Below are 15,365 nucleotides of genomic sequence, written 5' to 3'. Positions count from 1 at the left end.
TAGGGCGGCGCTGGCTGCTGCTTCTGTCCCGGGGCAGGCAGAGCGCTCTGCCCGGGCCCCAGGGGAAAGGCTGTCCCCAGCCCGGCCGTGGCCCCAGTGGCCGTGGCACGTCCCCGCCTCGGGCGGCGATGCTGTTGTTACCCGTGTCGGGTGGCTCCGTGCACAGTTACGGGTTTATTTCACGCCTCTGACAAAACGGCCTTTGTACCCGTTCCCGTCGGGGGGATTTTGTTACCTCCCCGGCAGCAAAGGCTCTGTGGGTCAGAGCCCACCCGGGGCACCCTTCCCCGGGGGCCGCCGCTCTGTTGGGCCCGGAGAGGAGAGCAGGAGGCGGCCAGAGCGGTGACATGTGCGGGTGTTACACAACGGGAGCTCCGCAAGAGACAGGCAGGACCTGTTCGGGTCGGTGTCTCTTCCAGGAGCCATTAGCCCCGGCTGCGTGTAGGTGCTTGCGCTGGATGACTTCAGAGTCAGGATTCACTCAGGGTTCAGCGCTGACACTTCAGAGGGTTGCGCTGTCGTTCCTGCTTAGCTCACGTTAGTTTCTGTCTGACAGATGCCGGCCATGATCGCGGTTTTGGTGGTGCTGTGTCAGCTGCAGGTGACGGTGCTCGCGTTTCCTCACTGCCCCGGCAGATTAAAGAACTTGCAGCAACCGGAATGGAAAGATGGTAACTTACTTTTAACGTGACTTTGTGCTTTCCAAAATTGTTTCTAACTTTGCTTTGCTGGCTTCTTTAATGGTTTGGTTATTGTTGTTTTGGTTGCTGTTGTTTCGATTTTGGTTTTTTTTTTTTTTTTTGGTGTTCTGTTTGTTTGGTTTTTTGTTTTTTACTTTATGATAAAATTACGCTGCTTTATGCTTAATTTCAAATTATTTTAATACCTCTTACTGAAATAAGCCATAATTGACTTTGGTGTTAATATCAAGTATTTATCAGATCTTGTAGTAAGTGCAGATTGGGACAAGTGAAGTTTTCCCAGCCCTCTGGGATTATTGTGGTTGATACAAACAGAATCCTTAAAGTAACATCAAAATTCAAAAAGTTTGAAACCTGTGTTAAGACAGTATTGTTATGGTACTATTTGAGCAGATCACAGTTGTACTTGTATATCTGAAATTGCTTTGTGTTTGAAAGGGTTTATTTGGTTGGTTTTTTGAAATTGATATTTGCTCTCAATGCCAGGCTCCCTTACAACACCTGGAAATATAAGCTTAGTGCTGCTTTTTCAGTTCTTCCCTGTGGAGGGAGGCAGAGAAGTGGGGAGGAGCTCATATCAAAACAAATCAATTCCCCTCAGAGACTCAAGCACTACGAAGCAAAGGCATTTGATGGTTAGCATTTTAAGGGCTTCAAAAAGAAATTTCTAGCTTAGCTGTCGAGTCTTCTCAGTGGACAAGGACTGCTGAAACCTTAAGACAGATTTTAAAAAGTCATCACATGGAGCAGGAGGCTCCTTCAGAGCAGTATGAGGAGCAGAAACCATGGCTAGCAGAAAAATGCTTGTGACAGATGATTTGTTAAAATCCATCTTGCTCTGGGCATAAAAACATCAGGCTGCCCCTTCCCTGTGAGCTCCTGTGAGACCTCTCTCCTCACAATAGGCCCAGGCCACTCCTCCTTTAAAGACAGAGTTGGAGAGAGAAGTATCCAATTAATATCAATATAATATTAATATTATAATATCCAATAGTATTAATATTATAATATCCAATAGTATTAATATCAATAAAATATTGGAATATATATATATAAAAAATCCAATAATTTAGCAAGAAAGTTGCCAAAGGTATGGGGTACCTGCATTGAGAAGTCCCCCTTCAGCACAGAGCTGCTTCACTGAGAGTATTGTGTGGTTGCATTTTTAATTAAATAATTAAATGCTGGGCATCCTAAAACTGCCTGGATCATTTTCTTGAAACAAGGACTGCAGAACTGCATCCAGGTCCCTCACATTTGGGGCTCAATTCAAATCCATCTGTTTCATTCTTCAAATACTGTTTTAATCACCAGGTAGCAAGTAAGTTGGAGGTGGAGATATGTGACAAAGTGAAAAAAGTGCAGATAAATGGATAAAAATTCTTAAAAAAAAGAAAAAGTGGGCCATGTACCCCTGGGAATTGAGGGTTCTAGGCTCCAGGCAGTTTGATTATACATTCCATTTTAAACAAAATGCATGAGTTCTCTAAGTTAATTCAAAGGACAGCTAATACTACTTGCATGGTAAAGAGTGAAACACGACTGAGCAAAACTGAAGATCTCTGCTGTAGAAGACTGAATTTACTTTTGTAATTTGCACTGAAACATTTTCCCTTTCCTCTTGTGGGTTTGGCTTTTGTTTTTGTTTGGGTTTTTGTTTGTTTTGTTTTTGTTAAGTCCTTTTCTCTGGTTACTCTTTAGGTATAGTATAAATATTTTAAGCTTGGATTTTCTCGCAATTGCTTTAGAATAACAAAACCAAATGCATGTGCACATGTGTAGCTACTTCAGTACACAGTGTAACAGTGTGCGAATTATATAAATATATGCTGTCATATTCCTTAAATATTCATTGATATGCTTAAAGACATAACCCATATGAAAGTTATGCTGCAGTTTTCCCAGCTTTCAGAGAGCAAAGTGTTATGAGATAGCACTGCAAGATCTAACAGTGACTCTTAGGGTGAAAATTCCAGAGCAATGTGATAATCCTGCCAAACAGGCTAACAAGAACACACAGCTAATTTGTAGCTGAATAACTTTATCCTGGATCTCATCTCCTTTTTCAGCCATCCTGCTTGGTATGTAACAATGCTGTTTCTGCATTACACTTGCAAAAATAATCCTCAAGTCATTTTGCTCAACCAAAGAGCCTGAATTTTGTGGACATGGATTAGGCTTTCACTAGAAATTTGGTTTTGCCTTATTTTTTTTTTTATAAGAAACTGTAGCAAGAGCAGGCTAAAACTTGACTATGGAAAATGCCTAATGAGGAAATACATTCCTGTATTCCAAAGCCTTCTATAATTTCACTCACTGTTCTGGAATCTCACCTCACCACTTAATCCATGAGGCCTCATGGAACACAAAAGAAGAGAATCTCTTCTTTTCAGAAGTATTCAGAAATGCATGTTGTCAGTAAAATTCATATCATGGACAAATTTAAAACAAATAAACTTGGCAATAAGGCACCTTTACATCAAGTTTGCTGCCACGACTGTGAAAAGAGAACAATTGTAGAATGACTAGGAGTCTGCTGATGTGATTCAAAAACTAAATTCTGTAAATAGAATTTGGAACTCACAGATAGCTGAATATTGATAAATGTATATTTGGTTTTTCCCTTCCCCCACCCTTGTCTCCTTCCCCCACTAGGTCAGGGTGTTGCTTACTTTGCATCTGGCTGAATTTTGCTTTATGTGACAGTTTCTTTGTTCTTAAGAGCTCCAGTAAAAACTGCTGCTCACATCCCACCAGGGGTCACACCAAAACTTGACCAACAGTTCTCATGACAACCAAATTCTCTTGGCCTGGATAAGGAATAGCTGAGATGGCTTATGAGAAAGGCAAATACATTTATTTTATGTTACATAGTTAGAAAATATAGTAGTGAAGAAGAAATTTTAGGAGGAGGCTTTGATCTTTCCCTTGTATGTAGCTGAGAGATGCTAGGGAAAGAAATTATCCCAACTTGCTCCTTTAAAATCTTTGGCATTCTTTAAAAATACCAAATTTAGCCTTCCTAACTTGTTTTAAATCAACTTTTCTTTTTTTTTCATTAGTGTTCACATCTGCAAGGGAGGCCAATTTATTCATTGGACGACATCTTCTGAACAACAGATTTGATTTTGAAGCATTCACAGATGATAACCTGGAAAGGGAATGCTATGAAGAAGTCTGCAATTATGAAGAAGCAAGAGAAATTTTTGAAGACCCTGATAAAACGGTAGCAGTTTAAATTGAATTTAATTTAATGAGGGAGGTTATTGGCTAAATAACCGTATTTTTGTACACAAATTATTGTAAGGTAAATTTCTGTACACAAATTATTGTAACATAAATTATTGTGCACAAATACTGTAGCTCCTATAACACAGCACTGAGAGATGACTACTTATTTTGTTCTAAAAGCAGATATCCCAATTACATGGGGTTCTTGCTTTAGATACACAGTGAATGCACTTGAATATGTTGAATAATGTCTTAATATATGAATAATGCCTTAATATATGAATGTTGTCTTAATATATGAATATTGTCTTAAAGACTTTAGATGTTGCCTTTAATTCTGCAAACAAATAGAAATTAAGCTTCAGAAGTCCCACTTGTGGCTAATCCTAGATTTTTCAGACTTCTGGATTTTTTAGTAACTTCTCAGCATCCCGTTTAAATGTTTCACATTATTAACTATAAATGCATTAATTGGCTGATTGCCTCCTTGTGTCATGCTCAGAAGTGTTTTGTAAGAGGCCAGTGTGGAGCAAAGCTGCAGTTCAGCTACTGCTGAGTATTCCTGTGGCACCACATTCTACCTCCCCACCTAGACGTGGCTGAGAAGAAACCTGGTAGATAAACATATATAGATATAAAAAGAAACAATGAGAAACCCTTCAGCTCAGTAAAGGAATGTGAGGATTGTCTGAAGACTGGTTGTTGCACAAGCAGCAAGAATCTTTTTGTGGTTCTAGGTGTGCTCTGCAGAAAGAGTGAGGAATTCACCTCTGTTCTAAAGGTGGAAGTGCTAGCTTGCCATTGATAACAATTTCCTAAGAAAAAAGTCAAATTGCTAAATTGAAATCTTGCTGGAGTCCTTTGCTTGGTGGCAAAAGTGAAAATTATAACTTAGCACATTTAATGACCAATGGTCATAAAACATTAAAGTTCTTCTCTTAAATGAATCCCACTATTTTTCCTAGCTGTGTGAATTCAAATGTTGGAATTTTAGGAATTTAACTTTGCCTCAAATACTGTTTTTAGGGATTTGCAAAAAATAATTGTAAGCATTTTTTGGTGTCAGAATATACCCTAATTTCTATTGTAATCTGGCAGAAATATGAGGTAACACTGTACAGTTAAATGCACTTTTTTCTTTTACCAACTGGGATCTGAGAAATTTTAATGCAAAGTTGTAGAAGAAAAATACCATGGGATGAGTAAATACAACCCCTCAGCAGGAGTTATTTCTGTTTATGCCACTGTTAAATTCTGCCCAAGGTACCATATTAAATATTAGTCAATAGGCCTGTAACTTATGTATCTCGTATAAATCTGATTCTTTTTGGGTTTTATAGATGGAGTTTTGGAAAGACTATTCAACTAAAGGCCCTAAAATAAAGTTAGGTAAGTCATCTTTTTACTTTTTTGTTATATTGCAATATTTTTGGTTGTTATAATAGTACATTCTTAATAGATCATGCAATCAGTTAAGGAAATCAGAAATTATCTTTTTACTAAAGATCACTGTGAACTGTACAAATATATTTAATTTTCTGATATGATAAAACTGAAGCATCTTAAAGTGGGATCCATTATAGGTCTGTAGGTAATTTCCTTGACCATTCCTTTATTATACAATTGGTAAATTTTGCTGTAATTCTGTGGCTGCTCCTGTGGTTTGGTTTTGTTTTTTCTCCCCCCTAATTCTTTCATAGTAATACATAACAGCCTGATTTAGGCTCAGAGTAGTCTGATGCCAGATATTTTTAATAAATTTAATAATTAATTAATTACTTTTAATTAATTTAATAATTTTATTTTAATAAAAATGGTCAGTTGGACCTGATCAAGATCACAAGCACATGAAGGAGTCTTTGGAAGGCTTTGGAAGACAGGCATCTCAACAGTTTCATGCAGAGAAAAGGGGGCATCAACTCCCTTTTGCTTTAAGTTGACTGTGAATGATTCTCTTGGGTTGTGTTGCTCGGATTTACAGCTTCTTACAGCAAGTGAGACATTTGTGGAAGGAGCAGCCTAACAGCAGTGCAAAAGTAGTATTTTACAGTGAACACTGCAGGCTGGGTAGATGGGAAGAACACAATGAAAATCACCAGTGTTTTCTCTCCAGGTGATGAGGCACTACAGAAGATCAATGTCACAGGACTGCTCATCAGCCTGGTTGCTGCTGGAGTGCTCTTGGTTATAATTGCACTGATTATCTTCTACTGCTGCAAGAAGAGATGCAAATCAAGGCAACCACCAGGGTAAGGAATTTCACTGCTTAAAAACCAAACACACACAAAACAAACTCTTGCTTAAGAGTGGCATTTAAAAATGACTGTGGGTTGGCCTAACTATTGTATTCTCAGAAAATCCAGTGGAAGTTCTAGTTCTTACTTGCCTAGAAGCAAAGTTAAGTGAGCACCAACAGTAGTTAATAACACAAAAACATAAAACAATATTGCACGCCCAAACCTTTGGGTTTGCCTTTTTTTTTTTGCCTTTCTTCATTTCAAAATATTCTTACTAAGACGATGGAATAATTTTAGTAGGTGGGGGCCTGCAATGGGAAGTCTAACATGTTCTGTTGGTGCTTTCAAATAAGCTGTATGCTCTCATGGCATGTGCTCTACCTCAGATGTGAAGTAGTTGTGGTAGTAGATGATGAAGCAGTTTGGAGGAAATGCTTTTTTACCAAGTCTCTACTCCTGAACGCTCCTTTGTCCTAATCTTGAAAGGAATATAAAAGGAGTCTGTGCTTCCTCTTGCCTATAAATTTCACATCACTGAGCTGTTCTTACCCTGTGGTTTGGAGAGAGTATTTGGCTTCTGGTCTTTGTGATCACCGAAGGCATGTTTTTTCTCTTGTGGGGTTTTTTTTTGGGTTGTTTGGGGTATTGTTTATTTTATGCTTAAGACTTAATTGTGGCATTCACATTCTCTGAAAAATCCACCCAGGATTTCTCTCCTGGAAAGCTGAGAAGCCTCGGAGAAAAAGGAAAACAATTCTTATCTCATTTGCTTTTCCTGTGTTGTGCTCACATGTGGAATGAGTTTGGAGATTGTTTACCCACAGGTGATTGTTCCATTGGATTCTGCTGTGAGTTGTTTTCACTCTTTGGCCAACCAGGGCCAAGCTGTGTCAGGACTCTGGAAAGAGTCACAAGTTTTCATGATTATCTTTTTAGCATTCTGTAAGTATCCTTTGTGTATTTTTAGCATAGTTTAGTATAGCATTCTTTAATAAAATATAGTATCATAAAATAATAAATTAGCCTTCTGAGAACACGGAGTCAGATTCATCATTCCTTCCTTCATCGGGGCATCCCACAAACACAATACTCCATCTTCTTGCTTCCCTTTAAAGCAGAACTTTCCACTTACCCACTGTTCCCTTTGTTTAGGTACGTGGGTTATGTGAGGAGCAGAAGAAGGAATTCAGCCAACATCTTCAGGAGGCACGAGGAGTTCTCCTTGAACCCCCTTCCCGACGACTCGGAGCTGCCCACCTATGAGCAGGCAGTGACCTCTGATGGCCAGCACGCCGTGCCCCCACCCCCTTACCCAGGGCCCCCCAGGCACCCTCGGCTCTTTAGAAAGTCCATGTCCCTCCCTGGCCCCTAGGCACAAACGTGCTGCTGGGCTCAGGGCGGGTTGCTGGAACATAACATGCTTTTGAAAAAAGTGCGTGCTTACCTTGCATATTGCAAGATGATTTACAGAAATGTGGAAGATCTTCTGGATAACGAGGGAGGAGTGAAGTTCCCGTTTGGGAAAAGAGGGCACCTGGCACAAAGGCTGCAGGACTGTTCTTTGCACAAAGGCACTGTGTCAAGAGGAGAGAATGCAGAAAGAGCAAGTCTTGTACTGCTGCCCTCTTCCTTATGAGCCATCCCATCAAACTACTGACGTTTCATTAATAGTTTCATCTTCTTTTTCTTCAGAAAGAACAGTATTTTAATTGCTCATATTGACACTAGCTATTTTTTGTGACAATATTTTAAACCACCATAAGAATTCTACTTTGTTGTTTGACATATTCACTTTTTTGCTGGGTGAATTTTCTATTCATTCTTGTAATAGACTTAAGTGCAAAAATTATTTCATGGCTTGATCTGTCAAATATATGTATATATATTTATATATATAGTACTGCTAGTGGTTTGGTTTAGACATTGCTGGTCACATGACTTACTTGGTTGTATTTTTATGATCATAATTTTGCATCAAAAGGAAGGATTCATTATGTGGCACACAGCCAATTCAGGCAAAGTACACTTGCATCAAATTGTTTTGATGTTGAACAGTAACTACCAGGTCAAAGAGAGAAAATAGAATACTGTGGGCCAGTGGATGTTGAGCAAAGAGCCAGAGATTTGTCCCTTTTTAAAAAGCTACCCAAGTTTCACAACTAATGTTTCTTTCATAGCTCAAAGGCTGAAATGTAGAGAGAAACATTTAACTTTCAAACCCAAGCCTGACCTACCTCCCAGAAGCACTTTAATAAGCGTGTCTTGCACTACAGGGATGACAAAATGATACTTTTAAGCAGAATGAAACATCATATTAGATCAAAAATCAAGAGCCAAGAACTCCTGGGAGTTATTGGTTCTCTGTGTCAAGACAGTTTCTGTACCTACAGCTGTAGCCACCATGAATTTTACATCTTATTAAAATATCAACCCCGAGCATTATGCAGCCTATAGATCTTGCTGAGCAAATTGCTGCCCATGACTTGTGTCCCCTCCTCAGCATAGGAAGCCAGAGCAGAGGGTCTCACAGGAAACATGTCAGGCTTTTTGACAGTGGCTGTACAGTTAAGGCACACACAATTAAAGAATTTTTTAAAATGAAACAAACCCACCCTTTTTCCCCCCTCATTGATTCAAAGCTGACAACAGCAAATTCTATTTCAATTTGGTGCCTACAATCCACTTTATAATATAAGTTAAAGGATTAAGGGTTGAAATGAATATGAACTATTTCACTGAATCTTATTGGTTTTAACATACTGGAAGCTACAGTGTTGTTGAGCAAGATGCAGAAAATTGAGATTTTCAATCTGTAAATGTCTTTGTAATGATGGAAACACTTCAAATCTTGGAATGTAAAGGGGGTACACTGAGAGTGCTGCACAATGAAGTCTTGCCCTTTGAAAAACAAATACAATGCAGTTGCTAACATTGCCATTGGTGTTCCTGTTTAGAAAACTTCACCATCCAATTTGGCTTTTGGTGAGTCACAATCTCTCTCTAGCTTCTTTTCTTTGTTGAGAGATGGAGGAATCCCCATGTTGGCATGTTTCAATTCACTTTTGCCCTACTTGTGACAGCATTTTGAAGTTCTTGAAGTTCTGTAAGACCGAAATAAATGAATTGTGTGAGGTCACTGTTGATAATCAAAATACAAGGTTACAACAAGCTATGCAATCATAAGCTTGCAAAAACATTCTCCCATATTTCCCTTTCATTTAGCTAACAATTTTTCAATTTTGTTAATGTGTATTTTGAGCTCTAGGGCACACTTTTACTTAGATTTTTCCTGGGACTCAGAAATTATTGATTTATGGAACTGCCAGGAGCACTGCAAAGGAAAGGGATTTCACAGGGCTTGTGACCATTCAGAGATTCTTTAATGTCACTACAGACATCTGGCAAAGCCAAATTTTAAATCCACTACAGAAATCGTACAGAATCCCATTCAATCACTGGAAATTTGATTTTTCTACTGCTCCTACAAATTATTTCCAGCTGATTCCATCCAATGCAAGAAAAATCTCGTCTTATAATAAATAAAAAAAAACTCAAGAAGGTGTAACTGTTAAACATCAATGCTGTAGTGCTTTGGGCAGTAAAGTGCCCTTTCAGTAGAGTAAACACTCAAATTTACTCCAGGAGTCTGCACCTTAGACCCTGAGAATGTGCAGGGACAGACATTCAAACACTGGTGGCACATAGCATGATAATTTGGGAGACACATCCTGCCTTTTGCAAAGAAGGAGCAAAGTTTGAAATTTAGTTGAATACAGTGTAAACTTACCTCTCCTTGTAGAGGGACAGAATTCCTTTGAATGGCACTTGTCTGGGTTGAGTTTGTTCTCCTTCTTTCATGCACTGACTCCTGGCCCACTCTTACCTTGTATCTTGTCTCTTTTTAGAAATCATGATTCAACGGGGTCAACAGAGGAACAATCCACATGAGACAGACTGTGGGGAGTTATGAATTTAGATTAAAATTTAAATTCATTTATTTTGCCACGCTTGCAAATTTTACATGTAGCTTCTTTTGAAAACGGAGTTGCTATTAGAATACATAAAGCAGCAAATGACCCTGACAGAGACCAAGGTTAGATTGGATATTGGGAAAAAATCCTTTACTGTGAGGGTGGTGCTGCCCTGTGAAGGAGCTGTGGCTGCCCCTGGATCCCTGGAAATGTCCCAGGCCAGGTTGGATGGGGCTTGGAACAACCTGGTCCTGTGGAAGGTGTCCCTGCCCATGGCAGGGTGCCTGGAACTGGATGATCTTTAAGGTCCCTTCCAATCCAAAGCATTTTGTGATTAAGTAAGAAGAGGAGGAGGAAGATTTTTGAGGAGCAAAGCAGCAGCAAGTTAACTTAACTTGTATAGAGATGTGAACTGTCAGTGTTTTGATGTTGGTGTTTCTTTCCAGGACTTTTAGGAAAGACAGTGGATTTTAAGTGATTTAACAGAGATCTACCATGAGACTTGAGAACAGAACTGTCTAAACAAAACACTGGTTAACACAAATACTGTTTTAAACGTGTCACTATAAGTGCTGTTAGCCATTGGCTTGAACAATTTTCCAGAACAGCCTTTTCAGCATCACAGAAGATTACAGCATGTAACCTTTTACAAAAAAAGACAGTTTATTAATTAGGGCAAATAATAAGGGGCAGGAAAGTGATCTCCAGCTGTGTCAGTTGAAAAATAAATCCCTGAACCTGCTTACTGCTGCAATAAGAAAGTCTGCTATGTGATCTATCAATTATGCATTTATGGGCTGGGGGGTTGTTGGGGTTTTTGTGAATTCATTGGAACAGCAAAACCAAAGTCCCACGTGAAAGTTCATTTCCTCACCACAGCTGATGAAAATGTGAGCTCTGAAGCATTTGATTCTGGTCCTGTCAAGGTTTTTATTGGCTGCAGTTGAACCAAGATTGGAGAAAAAATGAGATAACCGATCACTTCAGGTAATAAAAAGTATAATGCTCTGCCAAGTGCTTTACCACAATGCTGTTGCCAAACCCAGTTCAGAGTATTCTATTGTTATAATGATGAGTTAATAATATTCTATTAACTGGAATGTTTCGGTCTGATCTGCCCTTAAAAGTTATATTTGAAATCTGAAAAGCATAGCAAAATTCCTTATCATTCCTCAGATTATCAGCTGTGAATAAGATTAATTTATTATCTGCAGCTTAGTAACCCTCTTTCTAGCTTTAGAAAAAGCATCAAAGTAATAAAAAAAACCCCAAAAACAAGCAACAAACCAAACTTTTCTATCCACAGTCTCTCATGCCAACAGAGGTTTTACTGCTGCTATCCTTGCTTGTTCCATGTGGTATAGAGAACAGGAAGGATTAAAAGCCATTTTCAAACACTTCAAGCATGGTCTTTCCATACCGTAAACATCTTTCAATTAATTCCTGTCACTACAAATTTATCACTATCATTTCCACAATACAGAACTTGCATGTGTTTTCCTCTCAAAAATCTTAAGCAGATCTTCTCAAATAACCTGCTCTTTATTTAGCTATTTTTGACTATTTCCAGTCATTTCTGAACTGTATAAACAATTACTTCATCTTATGAACATATTTCCTTCTACTCATCTGTCAGAACATTTTGAATGCACTTGTCACTGGCTATATTTAATTCTAACTTTGATTTCAAGTGCTGTCATATTTTGGGTGAGGGGCAGCAATATTTTAAGCTCTGCTAGTCTCTGTATTCTTTTGTAAAACAATTTCCAAATAAATGTTTATATAAATTAAGCACGGCAAAAGAGAAAATGCTAATTTAGCCTATGATTAAAAAATGAAAAAAACCTCTGACAAGCCTTTTGATTTCTTTTAAATAGAGTTGGTAGCACTTTCTTCCATGCTATGGTTGGTAACACTAGGTGCTTTTCCATAGCACCCAGACTACTGAAGCACTGAAACTGTAAGGGCCATCAGATGCAGGCATCTTGCTGCCTACATTCTGGGAGCCTCAAATTCTAAAGGGAGCAGACAGACTTCAAAGCATCTGAAAAACTATTTCAATCTAGAAACTGGTGCAGTTAAACCTAAGTTTTGAAATGGCCTCGTTTTAATTTCTGAAGCAGTGCCTACTTCTTTTAAGAAACAAGAAACACCTCTGATTGCTCAGTAGAGTTCAAGCTTCAGTTTAATTTCTCTCATGATCAGCAAGTATCTCTAAGATCACCCAGCACTGATATCATACAAAGGAAAATATCTTCTAGTAAGAGTTAAAATAAAACACGCCGTATTAAAAATATGAGTTTGTTCAAGATCAAAGGTTTTATTTAGGGTTTCTTTTCTCCTGTGTGCAATGTCATTGCACATTTCTCCCACTTACCTTATATCAGTCCTGGTCCTTACTAGATCCTTTCATAAATCATCCAGTGAAAACATAGACAGCTTTCTCAGGACTGGGTGATTTGAGGCAACACAAGTGCAGTGGTGGCATCTTGGAAGGAGTGGAAGCACATGACCAGGAGAAGGACTGGGAACAAGAAGGAAACAAGATCTTTCTCCTCATTGCTGCAGTGAGCTTTCCACCAGCTCCATCATCTTTTGTCGTGTCAGAAGTCAAGCTTTCATAGATCAACTTTAGCTCAATAAAATGAATTCTGAAGGTTTTGCTTCATTTGTTTGTATATATACTCGAGTTTTCAAATAAATGCATAGAGCAATGTAAGTGAAGAAATTCAAAGGAGAGGATTTGCTGTGAGGTTCCAAGACAGAATGTGTTCTTTGTAAGGCAGCACTCTCTTCCCTATTCACACATATCTTAATGCCTAGCTTTATGTTTAAAGAGGCCACATGCCAAATTAAATGCAAAATCTAATCTGTTAAAGCAACTGCAATTTTCTGCTTTGGTCAGAATCCCAATTACAACAACAAACAACGCAGTCAGTGATTAATAACAAGCCTGACCAAAACTCATGTTATTACTGCCTATCTGATCTACTCACCCACAGGCTGGCAGCAGCCAGAGCCTGCACAAAGGTGCTGCATCCAGGATGTGTAGCTGTCCAACAGTGCTCAACAGAAACACATGCTGCAGAAATCCCATTTTGTGCCCTTTTCGCAATGTGTTGATACATCAGACCCAATTCAGTTTTGGCCTGGACTTCTTCAAACTTCCTCTGATTAGGTACATTCAAGTTATTTGATTGTTTTATCTTTGAAACATTCGTTTTTGAAAAAGAATGTCCTCAAGTCTCCAAAACACTGTTTCCAAACAATTGTGAAGATTCATTCTCTCAGCACAAGGCTATTCATTAAATTTATTTCTAAAGCTTTTGTTGACACATGCTTAGCCACTGAAAGCTAAGCACTAAAGTGTTTGTGTATGTTAGCAAACTATTTAGGATACTGTGATAGCTCTAAAATAAAGTACTATTATGTGCTGAAATACAATCCTTTTTGTCCACTTGCAACAACCAAGCTGTAATCTCAGACTTACACTATTAACTGCACCTTCTGCCCTTAACTGCTTTCTTCCATCAACAACAGGTGAAGCTGCTGACCCAGCATGTGCATCTGACTATTCTTCCATGATTCTTTTCAGTCCACCAAAAACTGCCCTAAAGCACACAAAGAATTTTGCTGCAAAGCCCAGTTTACAGGTTTAGCTGAAAGCCTCTTAAAGGAAGAAAAAATATTTTGGCACAAAAACGCAACGGAAGAGCAAGGACAAGACCAAAACCAGGCATCATCTGTTATGGAAAAGCAAAGTACAGGAGCAATGCTCTCTGTGAAAGAAGGCCCTGGGGATAGAGAGACATTGGAAAAACAGCATAGAGCCAGGTTTGTTGTACCTGCAGTGAAAAGGAAGCCAAAAGCACAGGCACCACATGCTGCCCCAAGCACAAGGGCCCCCAGTGGTGCTGGCCTGGTGCTCTGACACCCGTGGCACCATTAAAGCTGTGACATACCACATCATTCTTCTGCAGAGCCAGTTATGGGTGGGCTTGACAGCTGGCCTGCAGACAAAGCCGAGTTAAAGGAAGAAAAAACAATTGATCATTTTCCAGTGTATCCATAGCAAAGAAGAAGACAAGGCTGTCAGCATGGAAACAGATTAGAAAAGTGTCACCCTGTTTTTCTAAGTTTTTCTAAGCATTCTGATGTTTATATTCTTGTAATGAAGTTTCTTACACACCTTTCTGTAAATAATTATTGTTTTACATTCTTTTCTGGAGGAGGAAAAATTTGATGGACTGTTGGTTTGTCCAGTGTCATTGGAGAGGTGGCACTTTCATCCTCCAATCCACTGTCACTTTTGAAAGTCTATAAATGTTGGAGTCAGGAAATAAACTTCCCTTCTTTTTAACCTTGGAAGTTCCAGCGTGCATGTCATTTTATTTTGTGTCCTATTTTGACAGAAAAGATACATGAAAATTTTTGTAAGCTAGACTACGTGCATAAGTAGTTGTGTATATATGTCTTATTAAATTTCTGCAAAACTTTTGCCAATTATATTGATGCTAATTGCTTTGCACCAATTAATATAATACGTTATTGTGATGTAGCAAATTACTTAAGATCACGCTTTGTTAAGAGTATATAAGCTGGAGAACACAAATAAAAACTTTTTCTTCTTGGATCCTGATCACCTGTGTCTATGTCACGTCTGACCTAACAGTGACAGCCAGTCTTGTACATCCCATCTTTCAGTGGTGCAGGTGACACCCCTGAAGGACAGGATGCCATCCAGAGGGACCTGGACAAGCTCAAGAAGTGGCCCATGGAAATCTCCTGTGGTTTAACAAGGCCAAGGCTGGTGCTGCCCCTGGGCCAGGGCAGCCCCTGGTACCAGTCCAGGCTGGGGATGAGCAGATCCAGAGCAGCCCTGGGGAGAAGGGCTGGGGGTGCACGTGGGTGAGAGGCTGGGCATGGCCCAGCAGTGTGCAGCTGGAGCCCAGAAAGCCAATCCCAGCCTGGGCTGCACCCAAAGCAGCCTGAGAGCAGCTGGGGAGGGGATCCTGCCCCTCTGCTCTGCTCTGCTCTGCTCTGCTCGGGGGAGATCCCAGGGGGAGCTCTGCATCCAGCACAGCAAGGACAGGGAGCTGCTGAGGGAGCCCAGAGCAGAGCACCAGGCTCAGAGGGGATCCTGTCCCTCTGCTCTGCTCTGCTCTGCTCAGGGGAGATCCCAGGGGGAGCTCTGCATCCAGCACAGCAAGGACAGGGAGCTGCTG

At 39.6% G+C, this 15,365-nt stretch overlaps 1 protein-coding gene and 1 long non-coding RNA gene across 3 annotated transcripts in view; one reads left to right on the top strand and one right to left on the bottom strand.

The window, feature by feature from the left end:
• The first annotated feature begins 565 nt into the window (after window positions 1-565).
• On the top strand, window positions 566-6,185 carry PRRG4 (proline rich and Gla domain 4). Its single transcript, XM_031063215.1, has 4 exons — window positions 566-671; window positions 3,764-3,927; window positions 5,273-5,321; window positions 6,046-6,185. Exons 1-4 carry the CDS (start codon window positions 566-568, stop codon window positions 6,183-6,185), a joined length of 459 nt encoding a protein of 152 aa, XP_030919075.1.
• A 1,321-nt stretch (window positions 6,186-7,506) lies between these two features.
• Window positions 7,507-15,365, bottom strand: part of LOC115948720 — a 12,578-nt gene continuing 4,719 nt past the window's right edge. The window contains exons 3-5 of one of the 2 annotated variants that reach the window (XR_004082508.1): window positions 9,957-10,123; window positions 9,100-9,270; window positions 7,507-7,743 (exon numbers count right to left, since the gene is read on the bottom strand). This is a non-coding gene — a long non-coding RNA (uncharacterized LOC115948720). Of the gene's footprint in view, window positions 7,744-8,394; window positions 9,271-9,956; window positions 10,124-15,365 lie in introns of those variants that run through there. The other variant, XR_004082507.1, reaches the window with a different exon arrangement.

The sequence above is a fragment of the Geospiza fortis genome, unplaced genomic scaffold (assembly GCF_000277835.1).
Source record: "Geospiza fortis unplaced genomic scaffold, GeoFor_1.0 scaffold196, whole genome shotgun sequence".
NCBI classification, from domain to species: Eukaryota; Metazoa; Chordata; class Aves; order Passeriformes; family Thraupidae; genus Geospiza; species Geospiza fortis.
Note: the sequence above shows the minus strand (reverse complement) of the source record. Positions and strands in the feature narration are given on the sequence as shown.